Raw genomic sequence first — 27250 nt, forward strand, 5'->3', positions numbered from 1 at the left:
CTATTGTGCAATGCATTAGCAATGCTCATTTGAATAAATGCATTCTATGATACAAAGCTTCATCTAAATGATCTGTTTAGTTTAAATACAAGAGTTGAAAAAATTAGGAAAGATAAATATTGCCTCATGTCAGGCTGAAAAGTGTACCTGTTTTATTTTTTTTATTTCTCAAGTAAATCAGAACCATAACAATTATTAATTGAAAAGTGTATATATCAAGTAATCCATTCCTCTTGCCAGGGTAAAAAGTAATTCCGACCTGAAAACTCGAAATGCAGAGAATTTAATTCTTATTTTGACTTTCTTTGAAACGTCGCTATGAAACTAGAAGAAGACAAATCTAGTAACACATAAAATACATAAAATAAAAGACAGCAAAATTACAGTTATATCATTTCATAAACTATCTAGATACAGGTTTCTAGAGGCTTATGGAAGACAGCTGTGGATTTTAATTTGTGTCTTAAAAGAATAACGAAGTGTTCATATCTTGTACACTTTTAAATTTTCATTTGCAACTATGCACAGTTTATAGTGTGTTGCAGTCCAAAGAGATCTGTCTCTGACTGACAGATTACGGACAAGAATACTAGGGGATAGTAGCAGTGGAAAAACATAGAGCTGCAGCAAAGAATACAAAAGGGACATGACATAGATACATGAAGTATGTATCTAGTATACAGAAGTATTTCATACATGAAGTATGACATAGATACATGAGAAAACGGAAGAACATAGCACAATTAATAGAAGCTCTGATAGAAATATATTTTTTTGGCCTTTCTTTCTTCTCTAGTCCAGAAACACCATTAAAAGTAGTAGAAGCAGGGTTCACTGCCCTTTGATAAGCATGATAGCTAAAAGCAATGGTTCCAGTCAGCTATCATCATTAACATCCTTCTCCAAAAAGGATTTTCCAGTGATAGATAATGAGGTTACCATGATGTAAATGAGACCATAAGCAATACCACATGTCAAGATAAAAGAGAAAAGAGAAAGTGGAAGAGAAGGAATATCTAAGCACCCTTTGAGCCCTATCTGTACCCCAGATCCACTGCTGGTCAGAAAAGGAGCTGAAATATGGTCCTGAAATATTTTTTCTCTTTTGTGGCTAGATTACTTTCCTTCAGCTATTGCTAAATTAAAGGAATCTACATTAGCTCTTTTTGATTGTTTGCTCTCTTTCAATTACTAATTACTAGGACCTGTTGACTTGCCCTATAGGCTCTACACCGTGTGTGGGATGTATCCACATCAACGTATATCCACATTATTCTATTCTATTCTATTCTATTCTATTCTATTCTATTCTATTCTATTCTATTCTATTCTATTCTATTCTATTCTATTCAAGATTACTTGATTGAGAAATACAAAGGACAACATACTTTACTCTCTAGGACCTTTGCTCTCCAGTGCCTTGCCAGAAGTTTAAGAGATGCCATACTGTTAATGACATCTAAATCTGCAGCTTTCATTAAAATAAAATAAAATAAAACCAAAACAAATCATCATCATCATCATCAACAACAACAAAAAAACAGGACTGATACCCTCATGTCTCCATGAAATAAATACTCAGTTTAAAACCAGTTACATTAGGAGATAACAGTGAACATAGCATTAACAAATACTATGTAAAATATGGTCCAGAATTCTGACATCTATGGTAAACATTTACTTAACAGTAGAGACAAAGACTAGAATTTTGTTTTGCTACTTGCATCTGTTTAAGACTTTTTGTGTGTGTGTGTGCGCGTGTGCAGATTCAACTTCAGAATGCAGTGATTTATTTGCCTGTAGTTTTTATGAGAAAATCAAAAAGTATAGGTCCCCTTTGTAAATCCTTTTGTTAAAAACAAAATGGACTTTTGGTAAAAGAATCTCATTCTCACATCAAGAAGAGTTTACAAGTGACATCCTTAAAATATGTAAAACAACAAATTACAACTGGAAGTTAAATATCTATTACTTTCTTACAATAATTCTTTAACATGTAAAAAGTCAAAAGATGATGTTTTTATCTTATTCCTAACACACCTGCTTTGGATTTATTTGATTTTTTGTCTCTCTTTCCAGGTTCATCTTTAGAGCTTTCCTGAATAACTGCTATACAAAATAACTGTATTTGTGTAATTTACATTTATCTCTAATGCATAATGTTCTAAATGACCAGAGACCTCCCAAAAACTAGTTAATTTTTTTTTTTATTATTTTTTTTCACCATACAACTATAAACATCAAGGGCTTTAAATAAGATTAGAAGAGTTTTCCTCCTGCGGCCTAAATTCTACATGGCTAGTTTTCCCCTCAGACTCCTAACATTGGTTGAGCTAGTGAAATAACTTATACTTGGCAATATTTACATGGCCTGCCAGAAAACTTTCAGCGCAAAAATCATAGAGACAGAAGAATGCTCAATTAGTACTTGCTAGGAATGCTCTTTCCCTCTTGGCTAGAAGATCAAAGCCAAATTATTATTTGACCATATTCTAAATGCTTTATTTACCAAATGCAAATGCACAGAGAGAATGCATTCATGTTGTCAAGTCAGTTTTGGTCCATTTTAGGAAAGAATCATTATGAATGTCATAAGTATCCATTAATGATGACATTTTGAATTGTACTGCTCTCTGAATGAGCACTAACAGTTTAGAATGTTACAGCCAATATCCACAGCTACGTGAAATAAATTCCAAATGGAATAGAAAACGTATCATATTAATACATCTTAAGAAGAAAAGCAAACCAAAAAAAAGCTGCAGGTCAATGGTAGATATTTGTCTTTCACTTAAAAGAACAAGAGTATTGGAGTAAGAAATGTATCCATTTAGATGTCAGCATTGCTGTATGTCTTTAGAAAGGTGTGATTTGAAATGGATAATTTCATATTTCAATCTTTTTTCTTTTTCTTCATTCCTTTACATTGACTATGTACATAAATTATACATCTAAATGAATATTTATGGAAGCCTCCACAGATTTGAGCACACAAAGAGGATGATTTCTGAATTTAAGTGAAGAGTAATTATTCAGATGTTTTTTTTTAGCTACGAAATCACAGCCAAAACACTCCTCTGCAAATGGAAAAACATAGGGAGAAATGTGGCAGTAAGCAATGTTAATTTCATGTATATGTTAACAAAAAATATTTTGTTCTCCTTATCCTGCACAACTTAAGCCTGTTGAGTATCTTAAATAAAACTTTGACCACTTCCAGCAGTGACCTTTAGAAAAGTCAATATTTGATGAAAGCTGATATGTAGGAGTGTGAGAGAAAGTGTGGTCTCCTTCTTCTGTTAGAATAAAACATAAATAAGAAATCTTAACTACTAACCCATGGAAAACAGTTTTGATTTATTTTAGTGAAAACTAAACACTGCATCAACATCTTAATTTTCAGGGAACTTTCATAATTTGTTAATTACTTTATTTCTTTGATATTTTCTAAAATAGTTTTGTTTGCTCACAGAATCATCTAGGTTGGAAGAGACCTCCAAGATCACCTAGTCCAACCTCTGACCTAACACTAACAAGACCTCCACTAAACCATATCACTAAGCTCTACATCTAAACGTCTTTTAAAGACCTCCAGGGATGGCGACTTAACCACGTCCCTGGGCAGCCTATTCCAATGCCTAACAACCCTTTCAGTAAAGAAGTTCTTCCTAATATCCAACCTAAACCTCCCCTGGTGCAACTTTAGCCCATTCCCCCTCGTCCTGTCACCAAGCACGTGGGAGAATAGACCAACCCCTACCTCGCTACAGCCTCCTTTAAGGTACCTATAGAGAGCAATAAGGTCGCCCCTGAGCCTCCTCTTCTCCAGACTGAACAATCCCAGCTCCCCCAGCCAATCCTCATAAGACTTGTTCTCCAGACCCCTCACCAGCTTTGTTCCCTTTCTCTGGACTCTCTTGAGGACCTCCATGTCCTTCTTGTAGCGAGGGGCCCAAAACTGAACACAGTACTTGAGGAGCGGCCTCACCAGAGCCGAGTACAGGGGGACAATCACCTCCCTAGCCCTGCTGGCCACACTGTTTTTTATACAAGCCAGGATGCTGTTGGAAGAAGAATACCTAAATGGATCACCTGACTTTCTGGAATTATTTTGGTGAAACGTGGAAAAGCTTATGGTCATGAAAATTTATACATGGGAAAATAGGTATATTTGCTTGCTGACAGTACACTGATAATACTCAGAAACAGTAGTAAAGTGATATAGTAAAGGAGATTTCAGCATTCTATGCAGTAACTAGGACAGCACTGATGAATATATTTGTAACAGCAAGAGTCCCAAACAGGAAGGAAGTAAGGCAGGAAGGCAGGCAGGAAGGAAGGCAGGAAGGAAAAGACAAGTTCCGTTTGTTAGATGGTTCATTTTCATTTTTTTTTTTTCCTTATTGAAATATGCAATCAAAAGTAGTCAAGAAACAGAAGAATATAAAGTTTATTGTTAAAAGAAGTTAAGGATACTCATAGCCAGGAAAATTAAATCCACAATAAGAAATAATTGTATATAAAACTGACCAAGCACTGATGGGAATATCTTTAATACAGAGGTTTTAATCATAGAACCCACGGAACCACTCCAAGAGGAGAAAAGAAATATTAAAAAAGTACTTTCAGTTGTTGAACAATGTATTAAAGCAACATCTTTTTTCATGGAATCTAAAAAATTGTGCTGTGAGGAGTGACAGCAGCCATAATCATTTTCCTTGTAAATAACATATGGCTAAATCCAACTAATGCACAGATAAATTTTCAGTACAACAATTAAGTTAATACAATTTCTTGGGCAACTGCCACCTCCACTTGTGTATGTCAACACTCAAATACAGACATGGGATACAGAGAGTCATAAAAAAGCTGTACCTCATTCCTAGATGTTTTTCTCTAATTCTCCTGGTTTTGTTTGTTTGTTTGTTGTTTTTTGTTTTTCCTCACATAAAGAACATGTATGGTCCAAATCATAAACAACTTATTGGCCCTGAACATATTCCTCAAAGCTCCTACCTAAGATGAAAAGAATTTCTGCTTTCTACTTCTAACTTTCAAGCCACCAAATGCCAAACATGAATAGTAGGTATAGGATTAAAATTATGAAAGTTCCTGCAGCTATTCAGAGATTACTCTTCTACAGAGTAATCTGCAAAAAAACCTGTTGCTTTTGGCTTAGCTGACTGTTCCCTGTGCTTCTTATGTCAAGCTAAAGATAATAGATGAAAATGCTGCATATGTATACGAGTAGCTTGGGAGGGAAACAGATGCTTTAAATTGGCCTCGGTGAAGCACTGAGAGTGCAGATGGGGGAATATGCTATTAAAACATGGCCATTATATTACTTTTACTATCTCTAGTCTGAAGGAAACAGAGACCTGTTAAAGACTACCTTGTTTGGAGATTCATTTAGGGCAAACATTAACAGATCCTTTGTTAATAAAATATGTTTAGAAAGCATCCCACAGTAATGTACTATATAGCAAGTTGGAAATAGCCTATTACAGCTGTGAAGCATAAAAGGCATAGCAGAGCCAAAACCTCGTATCTTGACTGGCACTTCTATTTTCAGAAATTTTTCTTTTCACAAAGGCTAGAAGGTGTAAATGTACAAAATTAATTATGTATTTCAGAATAAGAAAGTGGTGGGAATAATAAAGATAGAAACTCAGGTTTGGTTCTCACTGATACCTCAGCCTAAAGGAACATGGGTACTAAATTCAGTAACAGCGTAGAGTAGAATTTAAACTAAAATACAGAAGAGTTTTTCAATATTGTGAATGGTCCTTGAAGTTAAATTAATTAATTAATTAATTAATTGGCAGACACATCTACTCCAGCTCCAATTGTCTACACCTGAGCAATTCACCCTAAGCTCTGGAAAGAGATAGGAGACCAATGTGATCTTTTTTAGATAACTGTGTTAGAGAGAGATCAAATGCTCTCTAAAAGAGCTGACTTCATACCATTGACTATAAAAGGTATCTTTCCATAAAAGAAGCTCAAATTGCCTAACCCTTGGTGATATAAATTCAAGACCAAGTACGAGACTCAATTTATTTGTGTATTTGATTTTTATCTCCTCCTTCATTTGTTTCTGAAAAGTAGATAATTGAATCACTACACAGGAGTTAGGGGAGCATTAAACATTTAAGTTTGAACTTAGATGGACTTTACCTGACTAGGATATCAAATGGCCATCTGATCATTGTTTGCCCTTCACTCCTACTTCCACCTCCAGCTATAAAACACAATATATTTACAATGTAGGAAGCTTATAAATATAAGTACATCTCCTCTTCAACTTCTCTGTTGAGACACAAACAACATTATCAACTTTTTTGATTCAAAGGACTATTAAACTCGCTTTCAGTGAAAATTAACTGACTACTTGAAGACATGTTGGGCAAAGAGCAGCTTAACAGAAATGATTTAATTCACAGAACAAATATTTTCCATGCAATGTGCTGTGGTCCAAAAACACCTCAAGGATGTCACAATGCGCTTCTATGTTACTGGTGAAACGCATTGATTTGCTCTTAATAAGAGTTATGCTTCCTCTGAAATAGAGTTAGATATTTAAAAGATTAGATAGAATGAAATCTCACCTAGGAAATTCTGAGCTACTTTTTCTCAAATTTTTGCTCAGCATTCCCCAGATCAATAAGAAAAACAGCAGACTCACATATGCTTTTAAAATCTTGACATCTATTTTCCCTCCTATATATCTGTGCTATAAAAACCTTTGAAAAACATTTAAAACAAACAAACAAACAAAAAAAAAAAAAACAGCATTTCCAACAGCCATAACTACATACCTGTAAGACAACTCTCATCCTTCTATTAACTTCCCTTTAAAACTGAAAATATCTAAAAAGCTGATGAAAACAGTAAAAAACATGAAATCCTGACTTCATTGAAATCATTAAGAATTTCTACAGGAATAAAAATATTTTTTCCTGATATTTTTCAGTTTACGTATTATGGAAATCATGACATAAACATATTGTTGTAATATATAACCTGGCATATAGCTGTTGGCATATGGAGCATGACTTTCTGTATTTAAAATGTGTAACATACTCATCACCAATTTACCTCACTTATAGTTATTTCATTAAGAGTTCTCCTCTTCACGTCCCTGGTTACATAGAAGAACTACATGTTAATGAAGGATTGAATGATGCAGGTAGCCTGTTGTCAAAATCTCTTTTTCAGCTTTGCTCTACTTTTGAATATATATTCACCTTTGGAAGGCAATGATATATGGATGAAGGTAATCTTGAATGAGTGACCTAAAAATCTTTATAAGGATTCTCACGTGTAGATAAACTGATATAGTTGCACAGTCATAAGTTGTTGTTGACTTACTCCCAGGCAGGTTATTTGACCATTACACATTGATCATTATGTAAGCTATATTGCTGATGCAATATGAAATCACATTTCAATGTTAATTGTAAGATTTCTGATTTTTATAATGCTGAGTCTTGGGTTTTAGGGACTCAGAGATCCTGTGAGTGGGACTAGTGAAAAGAAAACCTAAATGACAATACACCTGAACTAGACATCTGAAAACTAGACATCTGAAAATGTCACTTTTGAATGCAGAGGCCATGCAGTCTCATTTTCATTGGCTAGGACCCTTCGTTTTGGTGAAAACCAAATCCAGAAACTGATTTGAGCCCTCTCATTCATTTTGTCAATAATTGTTTTATGTAAAATGAGTCAACAGTCCTCAGTTCTGAGACTGGCATTTGCATATCTTTCCTTACCCCCATCAAATTCATATAACTTAATCGTTTAAAGAGTTAATTTTTGATCTAATGAATACTTAAGTGCTTAATTCTCTGAAACAACAGAAAGAGGAAGGTTGATTCTAGGTATGCCCAGATTTACACGGGGAACTGAAAACTGAAATGTCTCTGAAATGTAGATAACAGATGAGCAAGAGCTTTATAAATGGTTAAGTCTGGACTAGTCTGCTTAAATTCCATACTTCAAAAGTCTAAGACCTAGCAATAGACAGAAATTCATTACATGACCAAATTCCGCAGTACCTTTGCACCATACTTACTCAGTTGGAAAAGAGTTTACAGATTTATTTCCCCCCAGTACTTCTTGGACATATCACTATATAGAATCAAAATAACACTACTATTTCAAAATAATTATATTTACCTGAAATAGAGATTTGCCAGTTTTCCTATTTGTTATAGATGGTGCACCATTAGCCATCAAAGTGTAATAATGACACCACCACAAACAATACTGTGGCAATTGTCCTCAAAGCCCCAAGAGTGCAAGAATGTTAATCTGATTACTTATCAAGAGTGAATATGAAAAATACCTTTGTTTTCCAATTTAAAACACTACAAATAAGGAATGAGATTTTAGCTGCATTACAGCCTTCCTGAAACAGTTTTTGTAGTGATCATTTACTTACTAAGATTCTGAATCAAGGGTTTTGACAATAGGAAAAGAAGTTCCAAATAATAACCACATGTAATAATCACAACTTCACTGCAAAATAATTTTCCTGTTAAAATATGGCTTAGATGTTAGTAGCTTCTGAATCTTAATAAAAAATGAATTTAAAATATATTGGTAAAATTACAGAGCCTATTTTCATGAACAAGATCCTTTGCATGCCAAAGTCCTGCCTTCAGTCCCTAATCCAAAATAGCACACATCAAAATTGAAATCAATGCACATGTCCCCCCCTCAAAATCCAGATGTGTATTTGTACAATGAAAAGCAGAACCAAAGAAACTTGAATTAAACAATAACAACAAACAAAACTGCCATGTTCAGCAGCTGGATCAAAGCAGACAGACAAAATTTGAATTCATGCCTTTTATTTTTGATGTAGTGGTATAATTCTTGTACTTATACTTGAACTTGCCAAAATTGTCATAGATGGCTGAATGGAAGATATGTTTTGATGTGTGAACAAGAATTTGAAAACTGTGCAGAAAATATAGCACAGTCAAAATTTGAGTGCACAGACTGTAAACTCATTTTTGTGAATATGTCTTTTAATTTAAGGCTAGACACATGAGCAAAGTACTTCAAAACTCATATCAATGCACAGCAGCTTGCAGACAACTACCAAGTGGCCTAATTTTTCAGTAACATTATAGAAAGAAATTGATTTACAGTGGAAGACTACTTTGCTGTAGCAGCTAATACTACATTTACATGCCTCTATAATTTACTTCACTTACAGCTGTCTCTTATATTAATATTCATTGTAAAAGTCCTCTTCTAATATTGCTTGATTTGACAGGAATGCATTAGCTTTCAAAAATGCTTTATAATGTGCTCAGACAATATTAATACAAGCAGAACCTCTGATAATTACTGTTACTTAAATATTAAGATTTTCCTTTTTATTTGAATTTACCCTTTCCTCTCTTCTTCTATCCCTTCGCTAATAACAGTTTTGATAACATCTATACACCTGTCTGAATCATTTCTGAGATCACACAAAAAACTGAATTGATTCAGTCCTTAGAGAAATTTGAAGAAACAAATATTGCTATGATGTTTTGGTTTGGGGAGATATGTTTTCAGTAGAAGTAAATCACTTTCCTTAGCTGTGATCTCTATCTTATTTTATAGTAAACAAATTCTTCCTCTTTAGAAGATGACTTGTTCATGAATATTACTTATCCATATGTAACCTGAGATCACAGTCAGAATTTATATAAGCATAAAGCAGAAGAAACCTGTCTGTCAGGTTTACTAGAGCTCTATAGAGCTGTAGTAAGGCTTCCATGGAGAAATAGGCTTTTATGTTTCAAATGTACTTCTACAAATTACATTCGAATTTTGAAACAATAAAATGGTTTTGTACTGACATAGGGTAGAATACAATGGACCAGGAGCTACTATAAAAAATACTAGCAGAACTCTGATGCATGCTTGGTAGAATTCATCACTCAGCATTTGTCATCAAGTATATCACAATCATAGCTCAGATTCATAAATATGTTAATTAATTCACTTGGAACAAAACACTGAAAAACAAGTTGCTGTAAAATACGTGTTATCAGTGTTTTTGCTATAATAACTAGAGTCTATTTTGTCCTCAGGCAAAGAATTACCAAAAAATTTAACACCAGGCACACTATAATCAACTGTCTCCTTTTCTTGTGTTTTCTATGACATCAATATGATTTACTTTAATAGTCTAAATGAGATGTCAAAGTTCTCCAGAAAAATGCATGTCATGCTCACACCTAAAAAGGCATAGTCTAGATTCTACTTTCCTCAAAGTCAGTCCTCAAGTCATCTTGGCAACAAAACTCAGGGAAAGCATTTCTTATTCCTGATATTAATGGCAAACAAGTATTTAACTCAAAAAATAAATCTGTTTAACTACCTATAGACCTATGTTTGAAATGCATAAGGTGTAACTATTGTAGGAATAATATGTTCTCAGTTCCCAGGGAAGCATGTGTGTAGCTTCATTCAAACTTACATTTATAGACTGAGAACAGGGAACAAGCATGTTTTGTTACAGTTATTTTAAAGCAGATAATTAATTTTGCTAAATTGTGCTATGTCACTTTCTTTTCTTTTTTTTTTTTTTTTTTTTTTGTATAGAAGTTTCTAATGTTGGGATCTGGGAGGGCTGGTACATCAGCTCTCCTACAAAGAGAGGCAAGAGTCTCTTCGTCTGTGGACTGAGAGATGCCCATAACTTGCCAGAGGTTATGGTGTGAAACAAGTGATCCAGATCCATCTTGGGCTACAATTCATTGGGTAATATGCAACACAGAGAAATAAAAACTCCAGACAGACAGGTAGCTACAGTACTTGAGCTAAACCTTCATTGCTAAGGTTTTTGGTAAGATAATTTCTTCATTGCTGTTTGTGTAATGGCTTCTGGGGCTCAGGGCATCACAGCTACCACCAAATAGGCAATGTTGTATCTATCGTGGACCTATCTAACATCTATCCAACACATAGCTGGAGCTTGGAGAATATCTCTCTCACTTCTGCTGAGCTTTATCCCCATTATTCTGTAAGTAAAACTGTCCCAGCTTTCTGTTTTTTTTTTTTTTGTTGTTGTTGTTGTTTCATTTTTTTTTCTCCTTCAATAATTCCAGTGGCAGTCAATATAACAGTAACATGATTGGCTCACTTGAATTGAAGTTGGACAACCCCCTTTTGAACCTGGAACTCCTCTGAGTACCATATACCACTAAATTAACCAGTAATATATGGTAAATATGAATTTATAAAATGGACACTGGGAAAAATCTCTTTAAACCTCTCCCTGCTTCTTCACAAATTATGCTAATAATAGTCCAGACCTTTACATAAACTTAAACACATATTAACAGTTCAAAATCTCTAGATAAATTAATTTCACTAGTCTTTGAAGATTGTTATGCATGCTCTTTACAAAACTTCACAAACAGTCTATAAATCATGCTACTACAATATGATGAGTTTTATCACTTCTTTTACAGCTGGAAACTGTGTGTCTGGTATCCATAAGTATGTCTTATCTGGAAAACAGACAAGTTTTTGCAGTAATTAAAGTGGAAGAATAATAAAAGAAGCTGCACACGACTGTATTGCTAATAAAATCTCGTGCTTCTCAATCAGAACCATTCATTTCCTTAGAGACACAAAAGACAAATCTTGTATATACTGCACCGATGCTTCACTAGCTTGTAGCCAAGGTAGGTTAAAGAAACATTTGAAATAATAAATGTTATTTGAAAGTTATATTTGATATTAAGTATTTCCTTTTGAAGAAAATACGATAAGTTGCCAAAGTAGAGCTCTTTTACAAGAGGATGTTTGTTCACATATGAAAGAACAATTTGGGGTATCAGTTTCATTATTCTGATATCAGTCAACCATTTAGTACCATGGAGATGCATCTTTCCACAACTACTCTGTACAACTTTCTACCAATTTCAGTTTCTGGAAGAATGGTCTGTTCGGTGATGATCACACCTGAAGTTAAATTAAATGAAGAAATGTCTTAAACTGGCTGTGAAATAATCAAATACTTAAGTCTCCTAAGGCCTCTCTCTGGTCAATATATGAACAAGAACAACAACAAAAAACACCTTAAAATAAAATAAATAATAATGAATTCTTCAAACCAGGACTTGAAAAAATTAGTAGCATATTAGGTTAACTATTAATATTGAAAATAAATATGTATTTGCTCAGTTCACATAATCAGAGGAAAATTTAAAAATAAATAAGTAAATAGAAAACAAGATCAAAAGTACTACAGAGTCTCCTTTCCTAGATAAAATAACAGATCTTGTCTCTCAATTCAGAGACTGCCCAAATGTGTAGTAATGACCTTGAAAAAGATAAGCGTGTGCTTCAAATTGGTAGTAAAAGACTCGGTAGGAGGGTGGGCTCAGTCACTGGAAAGCACTCCCTGTCAACCATAAAGCAAGCAGGCACACAATAGCTGTTGCTCAGAGAATGATGACACACTACCAAAAGAAGATAAATGTACTCCCGAATATGTAAGGCTGGAAATGTCAGCAGTATATCTTATGAGTTGCATAATGACAGCCATCTTGATTAGATAGTGTCCACAGTATCTGAGGAAGGCAAAACCAATAAGTTTAGAGTAGATCCACAAGAGTTCAGAAAAGAAACTGCTTTTTTCTAACTTTCTTTTAGTATTTTTTTCTTACATAAACAGCAGCAGGTAACAAACTAAATAAAAATAATACAGGAAGAGTTACAAGATAATACAAAATATAATGACCTGTTCTGGATGAACCAGCACAGTATCCACAACACTTGGATTTTTTTTTTTTATTTTTTTTCCTTTGTACCACTGTTTTTCCCCTCAGTATTCTCATTTCAAAGACTGACTTTGAAGTGTCCTGAACGTACTAGAAAGACTAAGGAAAGAATGAGACAGAGATTTCTAGTCACAGATGGTTCTTCTAGACTATTACTGATCAACAAAAATGTAGCACAAAATATGTGTTTACAACAACACAGTTAATTAGGAAGTAGGAGTGGGCTAATTCAAAATTTTATTTATTTTATTCCTTTGTTTAAAGTTAGCTAAGAATTGTTAAATGGTTAAAATAAAATGATAGTGGGAAGGTAGTCATGAAGCAGGGTTCACAGTTTTTCAAGAAGACAACCAGGGACCTTGATTTGGACCTAGACAAACTACTGGATAATTAAAAGGCAGACTAGTGACAATTCAGCATTTATGAACAGCTATCACAGTAGACAGCTTGAATACTCTGACCTAGGAAAAATGGAACTATAGAGGAGAATCTCAAATATCTGTACAGTCAGAGCACATTTGAAACATCATCTACAACAGTAACAAAAGTGGAGGTTAAAGGTTAAAATTTGCAGTAGCAGGCTGGGTAATTTTCCTTTAAATTTATCCAAACACACTAGTTAAGTGCAATTTTGTACCAGGAATCACTTCTTGCCTTTTAAACAATTTTTTGAGCTTTAAATGTGTCCCCTGACTTCAACTCAATTAGGCATTGGGATATCTCTCAAAAACATGAAAAGAAGATGCAGTCCCTGTTCAAGTGGTGGTTGGACCCCAAATATGGCAAGGACACTGGTTCAGGGTTTTTGTCAATATGAACTGTACAACTACTCCATTAGTTTCCATGTTGACTTCCACTCATCAGGGGCATAATTCACCTTCTCCAGTTGGTGGTGCAGTTGCCGTGCTCATTGTTGATATCTGGAGCAGGGGAGCTGCAGGATCTATGACACAGTATATACCTCAGGCTGGTAAACTACAGTGAGAAAACAGCAAGTGAAATGAAAGCCCTCTTAGTTCCCCCCTTCATCTTGGTAATCAGTGTCTGACTATCCAGGTACTGTGCATGAATTTATCTAAATTTAAACAAACAAACAAAAAAAGCTACCTATCCTTTGTGTTTTCAGAAAAAAAAAAAAAAAAAGGAAAGAGAAAAAAGTAGATGGATTAGCAAGTGTGGATTTTCATTTTGGAGGTGTCATTCATAAGTTTATTGCCACAAAGGCAATTTTTATTGGGTTAAAAGTCCTGAAATCTTATAAGTTTGAAGTATAAAAGCTGTTTCACGTTACAAGATACTGCCATCCATGCTACTGGTAATGTATAAAGGTCTTCCCCAGGTAGCATGTTCCCAGCTGCTGTGAGCACTGTCACTCCTGTGCAAGAACTTGAGGTGTCCCCACTAGTCATAAATCAAATTGCGCAGCTGAAGCTCACTTACATTATTCATATTCTACAGCAGAGACAATGCACTAACCCCCATCCAGAGCATTCCCCTGCCCTGGTGACCTAACAAAAAACTAGGAATCACATGAAGGATAAATGTTACAGGATTTGCCATTTATTTCAAGCACCATCAATGGCTGCTGCTATTTTCTTATACTTATAAACAGGAAAAAGTATTTCCATATTGGAAATATCCAATTATTAAGGGCAACTACTACTAGTGAATTCCATTGGATGGCTGAAGTAGGTAATATTTTGATACAACTTGCAGATGGATCTGCTAAGATAATGTTAGAAACTTGAAGCTATTAAACCAGCAGAGCAGAAAATGAACCAGAAATAGTAAAAAGTAAAATGTGGCAAAGGAAGGGATTAAAACAGCACAGCAGCTGTCTCAGGACTCCCATGATAAGGTGAATGAAATGAAAAGCTCATTTGAAGTCTCTAATGATAGAAAATAGCTATTTGCAAGCAGAAATAAAAGAATTTGAAAAGTGTGATAAAAAAGTTTTTTTTTTTTTTTTTAAAAAAAAACACCTTGAATTCTCTGTAATACTCAGCTAGAAATACAGGCTACTGGAATTTACATTAATGTCTACATTTGGATAAGTGTAGATATACTGGATTAAATTAGAAGATAGTTCTGAATCTCCTAAAATGCTTCTTACATGACTTAAAGCTGACCATAGGTGGATCAAGAAAAAGAAAACAATTGTAAATGCTGATTGAAAGAAGAAAGAAGAATGCTTAAAAGAAAACAATTTGGGAATTAAGACATGAATTTCAATTGTCTCATTTAATGTAAATTTTAATAATGACAGAAAAAGAAAATACTAAAGCAAGTGTAAGAATATAAAGAAATTAGTCTTCCAGAGAAATAAAACATCTTTACTTATCTAGAGTCAATTTTGTAAAATAATTCCAAAAGAATTTCACTAGAATATGTCTACAAAAACTAGTGCCTCGTGATTGCATTGCAAGGCCTATAATTAGGCTTAAATCCACTTAATATGTTCAATATTCATGCTGCATCATTCCAGTATCTTAGATAACTTTTAACCTTTGAACATTCTAGAACAGTGCAAACACAAAACATCAGCATGCTTAACAATTATCAATCATATATGCAAACTCATAAAAACAATTTTTGGTAGGAAAGACTGATTTTCTATTAATTTCCATTCGTTGTCATTAATTAATTGATCTAATTTACTTCACTACTCAATTTCCATCCCAAGATTGATGTAATGGTGATAGATTTATAATTACTTGAATCATCCTGTTTACCTTTTCTGAATACTGACACAACTTTTACTTTCTTCTACTCCTGGGTTTTCCAGTGTCTACACTATACAGAAAACTGTAACAGCCTATGCAGACAGCTCTTTATCTGGTTCTTTTTAAACTTTCAGATGTCACTTTTCCTGGTCTTTTGTCTAATTTAGTAATTGTGTTAATATACTTAATGTTGCCATTAGCATGGAAAACATTTAAACATCAACATTATCATCAAATTGACATAAGTAAACTGTTTTGTTTTTTTTTTCCTCTTCTCAAATCAAATGTATCAAACACAGTTCCCAGTTAGTTCCCAGTTCCCTGGTTCTTGGAACTCTAAAGAGTGCTTCCCCCCCCCCAGCCTATGTTTATTTTTGCATCCATTTGTTTTCTATAATGATATTCTGTAATTCTTACTGTCTTACTTACATAATCAGTTTTAGTTCCTTTGATTAGTTCCTTTGATATTAATTTGGCTATGAATATGCCATAAAACAAGAGTTTTAATGCTGGCAGACTGCTATTTGATGTATCAAAGTAGAGCACAGTATGTGCAAAGATGAATTGAGAAATATACAATCATTCTTCAAGATGTTTGAAACCCTATAAGAATTTTGAGAATAAGAGAATCTTAATATACCTATCCTGAAGTTATAGCTACGGTTTGCCTGACCTACATATAAGCAAGCTATTTATTATATGGAAAACAACAGTAAGTCCAAGCAGCACAAGATTCAGGTACCTGAGGACTGACTACATGTTTAATTTCCTCCTCAGACATTGCAGTCACAGCTATGCCTTATCTCAAGTTAACTTGATGTTTGCTGGTACTAAAGACATCTAACTAAGCTTATACGTAGTTTAGGCTTATTAGACTTACTACTGGGGCATCGGAAAACCTTAATACAATTAGATACTAGATTAATTTTTCATTTTCCCAATACTTCAAAACACATTTATTTATTTATTTATTTTGGGGGGGAGGGGTAATATTGACAGGGACTGAGGAAGCTAAAATATCAGATGACTGATATTTTAGTTTGTTTTAACTTTGTTTGATTGGGACTAAACAGAAAAGGGATAGTTGTAAAGTCTAACTCTAATAGAAAGTGGAAGGTATATCTTAGCAAAGGAATGATACATTACAGAAGAATTTCACCTATGAGACTTCTCCATCTGAGCAAAGAAATCGATGAACTGCCAATGCTTTAAATAAGTTATTTAAAGATATGGAATACCAAATGGAAGACCAAATAATTATTGCAGTATCATTGTTTCAAAAATAAATTTGTTCTTAACATTCTTGCAGTAGTTTTGAATTGTATTTAGTTTCACCCTATTTCTGAAAATGCCTACTACATGTACATGTAGTCTGTTTATAATTTCTGCTGAGCTGAGTTCTTGTAACATGAATAGCCAATGAAATGGATCAGAAAAAGCAGATTCTCATATGTTTATTAATACCTCTGTTCCAGCTCTGATAGTTTTTAGACCACTCTGAATAGTGCTATAAGGGCATCAAAGAGCAATGGCACTAAATGTTTAACACAGTACATTTACTCATGTTTTCAAACACACTCTTCTCCTTTCTTTGTTTTAGGCATGATAAGAATATGACAGGAACCAAAATAAAATAAAAATTGGAAAAAAAAAAAAAAAAACATGAAAAATTAAAGACCCGACAAATTCTTAAACATCTCAGGACAAGAGACTGCCTTTGACTTAGAAATGTCAAAGAAACAAACAAAAAAAATATTCAAATTACAACCACTTTCTGTTTCTCCATTGTCCAGACATTATGATGTCAGCATGAAGAAAATGAATCAATTAAATGAAGACATATCTACTCTTCTGTTGCCTTGAAAGCAGAGGTCCTTTGAAAGAATTTCAGACTTGCAAAAACTGACCACTTATCCAAGATCAGGAAGTTCAACTCCATTCAAAATCAATCCATAAGCTAACAAACTAAACAATTACATAATAGTAACAGGCTTCTGAATCTGATGTTTTATAATAAAAGTGTAAAAGAGGATCAAGATCTGAAATACCATGATTTTTCTGAAATCCCAAAGACTAGAACTGTGAAGCCTTCAGACCTATCCTACTAGCTTGTGTCAATTGCACTCATAACAAGACAAAACACACCATGAAGACTGAGTCATTAAGCAGATACATGTTACAGTACTTGATACAGTTTTTAGAGCAATGCTTATGAATATCTGATAAACAGAATCTAATAAACTGGAGATTATTCTCAAGGTTTCTAGCAGTTGTAACTATGGGCATGCAGCAAACAAGCTGACATTTCCTTGAGATACTGTGAAAGATCCTATCTAATATCTCAATAGAAAATGTTTTTCATACCTATGAACAACAGCATTGTTAGTACTGGACTTTCATACTGATACAGATGTTGTGACTGACAGTGGTTTCTATCTGCAGGATTATTCAAGCATAAAATCGTTGTCAAGGCAATCCCAATCAAAAGCAGCTGAGTCCACAGAAAACACATGGTGTTCATATGACAAAGCTCTCCGTGTACATAGATGGAAGCAAAGAAGGATTTTATTGTGCATTAATGATCAATTGAGGCGCACATAAATTACTGTAATTTTTATATCGTCATTTAGCTACACTCAGAAAGAAAGAAAAAGCCCTAGTTCTACATAAAGATCAAAAGCGAGGCTATTGTCTTCCAAATTACCATTGAGCTCTAATGCAAAATTGGTACAACAGCCTGTGGAATGCTGATAACATTTTGTGCTGCAGTTAGCTACAGATTGTCTGAAGTGTGGAAAAGTCAAAGCATAGGTGATTTGAAGTGAAAGACATTGTAACACAGTTAAATGTGACTGCTTTGGATTGAATTTTATGAGCATGTGATTAAGAGAATTGATAACTATGAATCAGTAATCTCTTATTTCCAAGCAAATGACAAGAGCATCAGGAAATAAGAATACTTTTTTCACACTAAAATTTTTCCTTAAGATTTTTCATTCAAATAAAATTTGAAAAGGGTCGAATTTTGAATTGGGTGATTGGGAAGCAGGCAATGAAGCCCTCTAGCTGACTTTGGAATGCTTCTGTGTTGTGTTAAGCACCAAACAATTACTCCTCATTTATTATTTCATGCTTGCAACTTTGGAATGCGCCACCCAAAATATCTCAAGATATGAGATAGCATGAAGTAATAATCCTTACAAAGCTTCAAGGTCATTGCTATGTTGTGGCACGCACTAAAACATTGACTTGTAAAGAAAATCAATTTAGATCTAGGATCTCATGATCCTAAACCCAGTATTAGCCTGCTATTTCTGCCGTGCCCCAAGCAATGCTGAAATAATCTGAAGAAATTACTTGTCCAAACAAGAGCATACTTTATAATATAATAAAGCATAAAGAAACAAAACAACAACTAAATTATACAAGCAGACTGCACTGAAGTGTCTTCTTAGATTAAACATCCTTAATGTAACAATTAAATTTAAAAGGGTATTCAAAGCCTAAGCTGTACTAGCAAGTTGCACACTGGGATCATACAATAAATTGTTTCTGCATCCTCTAGCAGATTTTTATTAGTATTAACTACTATTCTGAATTTTAAATATAGTTGGCATTTGAGTCATTATTAGAATCAGAATTTCTTTCAGCTACAAAAAATTAACAAGAATCTTTTGTACCTAACAACAGCTATATATAAAAATGCTAATAGATAGGCAGTGACACTTTAATTAAATATATCTCAATGGCATACATATATATATATATATATATGTAAACAGCATGACTTCATCATCTTTCCTTAAGAAAGACGAAGTTATTGCATTTTGCCATTAAGAACAAAGGATTAAACAAATCACTCAAATGATAAGGTAGGGTGGCTACACCAAGCAACACTGGAAATAATCCAATGATTCTTAATATATGGAAGCCTTCATAAACCACAAAGCTTAGCTATTACTGAAACAGATGTTTATAATAATACATAAAAAAAGGCAAAAAAAAAAAAAGCTCAAAAGCTAAATGTAAGAGAGATAAAATGAAAGTGGAAACCAAATGAAAAGCAGAGATGAAAGGAAACTGATTTTCATTTTCAAATGGAAGCTCCTTTTCATTACAGTTTCTGGAGCAGAACCAGGAAATGCAAAAATATATTTATGTATAGAGCTAGTGTACACATGGATTTGACTACATAAGCCATAAAAGAAAGAAAGAAAGGTGTGTTAATCCACTATATTTGAGGAAACAACAGTCAGTCATCTGCCTTGAACCTGAGAAGAAGGGCTACTATTGCAAACATGCATGCATATAAACATTCAAATAATCATTCAAAAAACATTTTTTCTTATTTTTAAATGAAACTGCTGCATTACTGGTCAATTATATGCTTTCATTCTATAAATATTCATACAACCAAATTTCATTTGAGCATTACTTTTGAAAACTTTTCCCTACAACTTAGAGCAGAAGTTTTGAATATTAAATAAAGCATCAGACACTTACTAAAAACAAAGAATCCTTTGAGTCATTGCTAGAAACCTGAAAGAGACACAAACAATGCTCTACTAAGACATGTTACCTAGGACATCACTGGTTGAATGTAATAACATAAAAATGAAGTTAGTATTTTAATAGTGAACAATACATACTCCAGCTGCCTACCTTTATCAGGCAATAGCTTTTCTCCAATGCCTAAAAAATGAGATCAGAAAAAGATTCACGATTTTCAAAAAAAATCAAGAAATTCTCTTTTCGTCAGTCAGAAATCCAAAATCTATTCAGAAACTTATTAAATTTTTCACTTGACAGACAGTAATAGTGTCATCTGATAAATAACCATTTAAAAATTAACTGATACAACTCAGATTGTGAAAATTAAGTACTAAATTCTTACAGATAAATTCACAATTCAGTTAAAAAGAAAAAAAATTTGTGAGAAAAAATTTGGACCTCTTGAAGAAAAGGGCAATTTGCTCACTGGGGCTGAGAATTTGTCTAAGATAACTTTAGCCTTTAACATCTGACCTAGTCACTACAGTTTGTTTCTTTGTTTTTAATAAATATATGCACTCAAATGAAGAGAAAGACTCTTTCTTATGAATTCTTCATTCATAGATATTTATTTTAGAATGAGATGAAATGTGCCCTAGACTCCATTGACAAGATTTCCTCTCACACTAAGGAGAATCCAGTGCAATTGTCAATATGCCATATGCAATTGACGATACATATATCTATAGATGGTCAAAGAAATTCCACGTAGGTTCTCAGTAAATATTGTGTTTAAAAAATCAGTGTCTTTCTCTCCTTTATATTCTCAAGAAAACCAAAAGGACAGATAAAGCGTCTATTCAGTTCAGTGGTTATATTCTTTTAAAACACTGCATTTGAAGCTTGACTTCTCCATCTCAATATTGGCAAAAGATATACTGGATACTGTGCAATGTTATCGCCACTACCTACATATCTACAGACCAATTTCATATCTGGTGTAAGATGATATAAGACAACAGATCTGCTTTAACTTTTACTCCCAACGTCTGTAGACCATCGAGTCATCCCCCAGAAGCATAGTTAAAGGTTGCAAAAGGGTGATAAAATACACTATGGAATTATTAGAAAAGTCACAATACACAAAGACAATATAGTATATAACAGAGCACAAAGTAGATGTAAAAATATGCATTCAATGAGGTTCCATCAATGATCTTTTATTTTAATTGCACGTAAAATACATTTTATAATAGTAATATACATTACATAAAATCAATGTGATTTGCCTAATGGGAAACTAGTGCAAACCTATTAAAGCCATGCATTAGCGGAATTTAGAGATCTGCATAAGTCTTACGCATTTTCATGTTAATCCTCTTATTTTGCTTTGACGTTCTTTTTTTTTTTTCTTTCTTACAGTTTCTTAGTTCACATTTTTACCAAAACACAAAACAACAATAACAAAACAACACACAAAAGATAATAGAAAAAATGCATGAGCTGGCAGCCCCAATGGGTTGTGGTCAGCAGCACAAAGGCCAGCTGGAGGACAGTCACTAGTGGCCCACAGGGATTATTAGTGCCAATACTGTCTTCATTAATGACCCAGACACTGAAATAGAGTGCATCCTCAGCAAGTTTGCAGATGATACAAAACTGGGATGAGTGCCTGATACACCAGATGGGTGTGCTGCTATTTAGAGGGACCTGGATAGTCTGGAGAAATAGTGCAACAAGAGTCCCTTGAAGCTCAACAAAGGGCAATGCAGTTATGAAACTGGGCAGGAATAATGCCATGCACCAGCCTGGGTTCGGGGCTGACTTCCTGGAAAGCATCTTTGTGGAGAAGGACTCAGGGTCCTGGTGAACACCAGGCTAGACATAATCCAGCAGCATGCCCTTGCCACAAAGAAGGTCAATGGCATCCTGAATTGCAGTAAGAAGAGTGTTGACAGTACATTGAGGAATGTGATCCTTCCGTTCTAGTCAGCCCTGGTGAGAAACACCTGCAGTGCTTGGTCCAGTTCTGGGCTACTCCATACACAAGAGACATGAACACATTGGATCAAGTCCAACAAACAGCTGAAAAGGTGATTAAGGGCTTAGAGCATCTGTTGTATGAGGAGAAGATGAGATCTGGGACTGTTAAGCCTGGAGAAGAACAGCTCAGGGAACTGCTATCCATGTATATAAATACCTTATGAGGTCAGGGGTGGGGAATAAAGAAGATGGAGCAAGAGACCCTTTTCAATGATGCCCAGTGACAGGGCATGACCCAATGGGCACAAAAAGAAATACAAGAGATTAGACTCAGTACCCCATAAAATCCTTTTTACTGTGTGGGTGGTCAAACACTCTAACAGGTTGCCCAGCAAGGTTGTGAAGATATCCAAAACCTGACTGAACAAGGTAATGATCAACCTGCTCTAGCTGACAGCTCTGAGCTGGAAGGTGAAATAGCTGATATCCAGATGTCCCTTTTAAGGTCTCTTCACTGAAGAGAATTCAAAAATTTTGTCATTCTGTGGCATTTGTGCCTTCCAAACTCCAACATATCTTCCTTTTCATGCCATCTTCTTTCCTTCCACCTTGACCTACTACAACATTTCTGATTTCTTTCTCCTCCCTGTCTTCCTTTTTTTCTGTCCAAGGCCTTGTCAGACGGGCTTCTCTATCAGTCACCAACCTACTCCACCTGTAACTATTTCAGAGTTAATCCAGCTGGACTGAAATGTTTTTTTCAAGAGTGAGTTGAATCTGCTGACCATCAATATCCTACCATTTCTTAGATTTAAAAAAAAAAAAAAAGTGTTTTGGGAAGGCATGGCTCACTTAAAATTTTCCCACAAAGAACAATTTTCAAATGGGCCAGTAAAAGAAAATAGAACTTTATTCTTTCTCCTATGTTATTACCACACTTACATTCAGTATCTGGAAGAAAAAAAAAAAAAAAAAAAAGAGAGACATCAAAGACTGCTATAATGACAGCTTCTAATAACATTTTTTTTTTCCTTTTTGGAAAGGTCTACTTATCCTTCTCCATTGATAAGAAATGATGGCTGAAATCTCTGCTGAATTAAGAAAAAAATAAAAAATAAAAGCCCAAATCTTCAGAACCTAATCCATAATAATGTGCTTACAGAGAGTCCTTCCTAACTTCAAATAGCTTCTGAAATGATCAATATTCAGACGTATACAACGATACAGAGTTATCGTTTTACATGGATATAAACTTGAACACTCACTCTAGATCCAAAAATCCACGTTCAGGAAAATGACTTTACTGGACAGGACATATAATTATGTTGACAGAAAACAGTCTAAATATATTCTGAAAGGTTTTCCTAAAGTATCAATCCTTACAGCCAAAGTGAAGGTGTGAAGCATTTTATGAGGAAAACATACATTGACAGAAAACAGGATGAATTTTTAAAGCTATCCCAGACCTTTAATAACTCTATAGCAGGGAATATATATATATACATGTATCATAATATATGGTGAAAATATTCATTTTTTGTTATCACCCCTTGAACTGGCTTGTATATTTTCACAAAGTGAGCTTGTCTTTGGAATGGTCATACTTTCAGTTTTTCTGTGCTAAGTAACTACAGGTATCACATATAAAATGATAAGTAGAGATGAAAGGAGGATATTAAATAATAGAATGGATAACAAAGTTCCCACATGCTTAGAATATCATCATCCATTATGTGACTGGCAGTATAGCTCTTCATGATATTTCATTCCCCCCAAATTCCTCAAGTTCTAACCTTCTAATGTTTCTAAAAAGTACTTAAAATGTTAAAAAAGAAACAAACAAAAACAAAACTGACATTTACAGAATAAGCAAAATGACCCCGTATTTCATGTTTTTTCCTTAGTACTTACGCTTTCAATATAAGGAAACATTTATGAAAGTTTTTAAGGAGTCTGCTTGCATGGTGGATTGCACAGTCTCCATTATTTATTGCAATAACGCATGCTGGCACCATGTCTAACAAAATACAAGTTTGTATACTGTGTAGTCTTTTTTCATAATCTTCATTGCATAGCACTGCCGATTTCCTGATGGCATTTCATTGCTGGAGCTGCTAAGTGTGCAAAGAACCAGTGAACTGAAATCCTGACCAATGTACTGTGACTGATGTGTAATTCACCATCTAACCACTGCTGTACATCATGGATTGGAGGTGATACGAACATGACCCTATCCTCAGCGTATTTAGGATCAAGTATTAATCTTCAGTACTAAGCATTTTATTTTATTTTATTTTACTGTAGGAAAAGCTTTGGTTACAAATGATCACACGTGGAGGTAACAGAACTTATTTCTAGTTATGAATGATGAATTCATAAAATATATTCATTAGTGTAACTATTCTCTCAGAACTGCACATCACTATCAGAATATTTGACTTTTAGAGTGATCATTTGTAAATAGCAAATGCAGTGCAGCATGTTCTGATGTTTTATTCTGGCTTTCAGAAAACATTTTGCTCTTGAAATTTCTATCAAGTAAATATAAAATTTATTTATTTATTTATTTAAACTTATAAGGCAGACAATTTCATCCTTTTAGCTACTCATAATGGATTTTTTTTTCTGATAATGTGCTTACATACTTGATTCTACAAAGGATAATTTATACCAAGGATATGCCATTCTACTGCCAGTCACATGTAATAACCATATTTGCCTTTTGATAGAACAGGCTGCCTTTCTTTGAATAACAGTGGTTGAATAGGGCTTTTGCCACAAGTTGAACAGTGCTCAGTGTTTTGTGAAACAGTCAGATTTTAGGCTGTTTGTCAACTAATATTAAAATTTTTCATGTAGAATGCTATGAAGGTCAGTATTTCCAATGTAGACTACATATGTATACATGTACATACATATATGTATACACACATTTACAAGATTAATCTAGGAAGTCACAAACTGTGTAAATCTGAGGAAACTCCTGCACAGACCATTGCTTTTGTGGTTAACTAGTTTTGTGATGTTTTCATATTTATGCTGATATTAATACTGATTTGTACTACTGACCTTGGATACAAGACAGTTCATTCAAGGGTCTAATTCAAAGCCTGATGGAAAGAGTCAGACTGGTTTTAAGGCACTTTGGATAATCCTCCAAACTTACACAGAATCAAAAAGAAAGTAACTAAAAACAAAAACAACAACAACAAAAACAGATTTGAGTAATAAGAAAAAGCTTCAAATTCTCTCACTTTTTTCTTCTTTTCCTCTAAACACTAGATCATATTTTGTAAACAATAATTCACTCTTTCCCTCTTACTGTTCTGACCATGGTAACAGATAGCAGCAGCAGAAACTTGTAAAGAGATTTGTATGTTTAGAAATATATATTAAAAAACCTAATAATAACTTTTGACATTTCCTGTCTTTGTTCCCATTCTCCCATACTTCATTTCTTTCATAACAGAAACATCAACATCTCTCTTACTGTTCTGATCACAGTAACAGGTAAGAAGGATAAACTTTTACAGGTATTTGTATGTTTAGAAACATATATATATATTTAAATAACTTTTACATTCCCCCCTTTGTCCCTATGCTTCATTTCTTTCATCATAGAAACAAAAATATTTGGAATATTTTCAATTTTTATTTATTTATTTATTTGTAACAAACACAACAATATTGTAATAACTATTTTTTAAAGCAATGCTATTACTGTTGGGATATAAATTTCCATTAAAATATATGCTGTGTATAATAAAAGTCTATACCAAAGAGAGATCTCTATATAGATATGTATATAGAGAGAGAGACAGACATCTAGACAGGTATCTGCCTATAACAAATATAGCAAAAAAGTAACCTAAAGAAAATACTGCACATCTGCAAGGTACTTTTTTTTTTGGTTTTTACTATAGTTGGCTAGTGCACACCTATCTACAGTGCTAAACTTACTGAATCAGGACAGTGAGCAGCTTTCAGCATCAGTAGTCTCTGCTTTTTCATAGCTTTGGCTCTTTTGCTGTTGCTGTGTTTGACTTGTTTGGTGAAGGGGAGTTGGTTATGACTAAATATGCAAACTGTAAACCTTCATACAGAGAATAACAAAAGCAGTCATACCTTGTGTGATACTAGACTACACTTCAATGAATTTACAACCTTCCTTTGAAATTTCCGGTAGAGTAACCACATATTTAAAATGTGAGCTTAATCAAATCCTGTTGACTTCACCAAATACTCGCATAGATTTTATTTGCAAAGGAACTTTATATATATATACATATATATTTATTTATTTTATTTTTTTATTTTTTTGCAAAGGAATACCCATCCAATAATTTAAAGGATATGATTTCAGTCTGAAGACTCATTTAAACAAAATAATTGTCATCAACATCACTTACCTGATTATGTGGCATAAAGATTATACAGCTATTTTCCAGCTCAAAACCATGCAATAGCCATTTAAAAAAAAAATAATGCAATGTTTGAAATTTATGGAAACTAGGTTTATATTAACAATGTTTTTTCAAGAGGCTTCTGAACACAATTAGTGCAATTTGCTGCATTATTTGTGGTTAAAATAAACCATCCATAAGCAATAATACATAGAGTGGTGCTGTGCATAGACTATGAGCTTTAGACCAGTTGATATGTAATAGTTTAGTTGCTATAAAAATTAACCAAATCATAAGTATTGCATTCTATCCTAAAGAATGACAAGCCTCTTTTCATAGAGAGAAATCGGTTGCATGACCGTCATACTCTCACCAGCAGACTGAAAGAACTAAAAGAAATCAATATCACACAGAAAGATGGATCAAGCATGAATCAATGTAGGAAGCACATAACCAAACAGACATGGAATTAAACAAGGAAAAAACAACAACAACGGCAACAAAAGACCAACAAAGATTGTCGCTTAACCTGTTTTGTCAGAGCTGGTATTGATGGTATTGGTAGTGATGGAAGTGAAGGTAGTCTTTGCGCTGTCCTTGGTAGTAACAGATTTCTGCTTATTTTTCATGGCTTCCAGTGCTTTGAGCTTCTTGGCATGTTTAGTGCCTTTGTAGTGGGCCGCAGCCTGGCTCTACAAAGGAGAACAAAATGAACCATGCAATCAGGCTCATTTCTAAACTGGTATTCTCTGTATTAGTACAAATACAGACTACCTTTCAATAATGGGTACCACTAACATTATCCATGTACTGACTATGTTTAGAATGATGCTTGGAAAACAATGGAAAA

The 27250-nt window shown here is 34.0% G+C and overlaps 1 protein-coding gene across 5 annotated transcripts in view; it reads right to left on the reverse strand.

Annotated features, from left to right (window-relative positions):
• The window catches only part of ZNF385D (zinc finger protein 385D), a 438227-nt gene that overhangs the window by 36404 nt on the left and 374573 nt on the right, over positions 1 to 27250 (reverse strand). For 3 of the 5 annotated variants that reach the window (XM_040547929.1, XM_040547928.1, XM_040547927.1), the window contains 2 exons: positions 26930 to 27092; positions 20186 to 20215 (listed from right to left, as the gene is read on the reverse strand). In XM_040547929.1, the coding sequence (XP_040403863.1) occupies positions 20186 to 20215; positions 26930 to 27092 (193 nt within the window). The remainder of the gene's footprint in view (positions 1 to 20185; positions 20216 to 26929; positions 27093 to 27250) is intronic. The other 2 variants (XM_040547926.1, XM_040547930.1) reach the window with 1 other exon arrangement.

Source organism: Cygnus olor, chromosome 2 (genome assembly GCF_009769625.2).
Source record: "Cygnus olor isolate bCygOlo1 chromosome 2, bCygOlo1.pri.v2, whole genome shotgun sequence".
NCBI classification, from domain to species: domain Eukaryota; kingdom Metazoa; phylum Chordata; class Aves; order Anseriformes; family Anatidae; genus Cygnus; species Cygnus olor.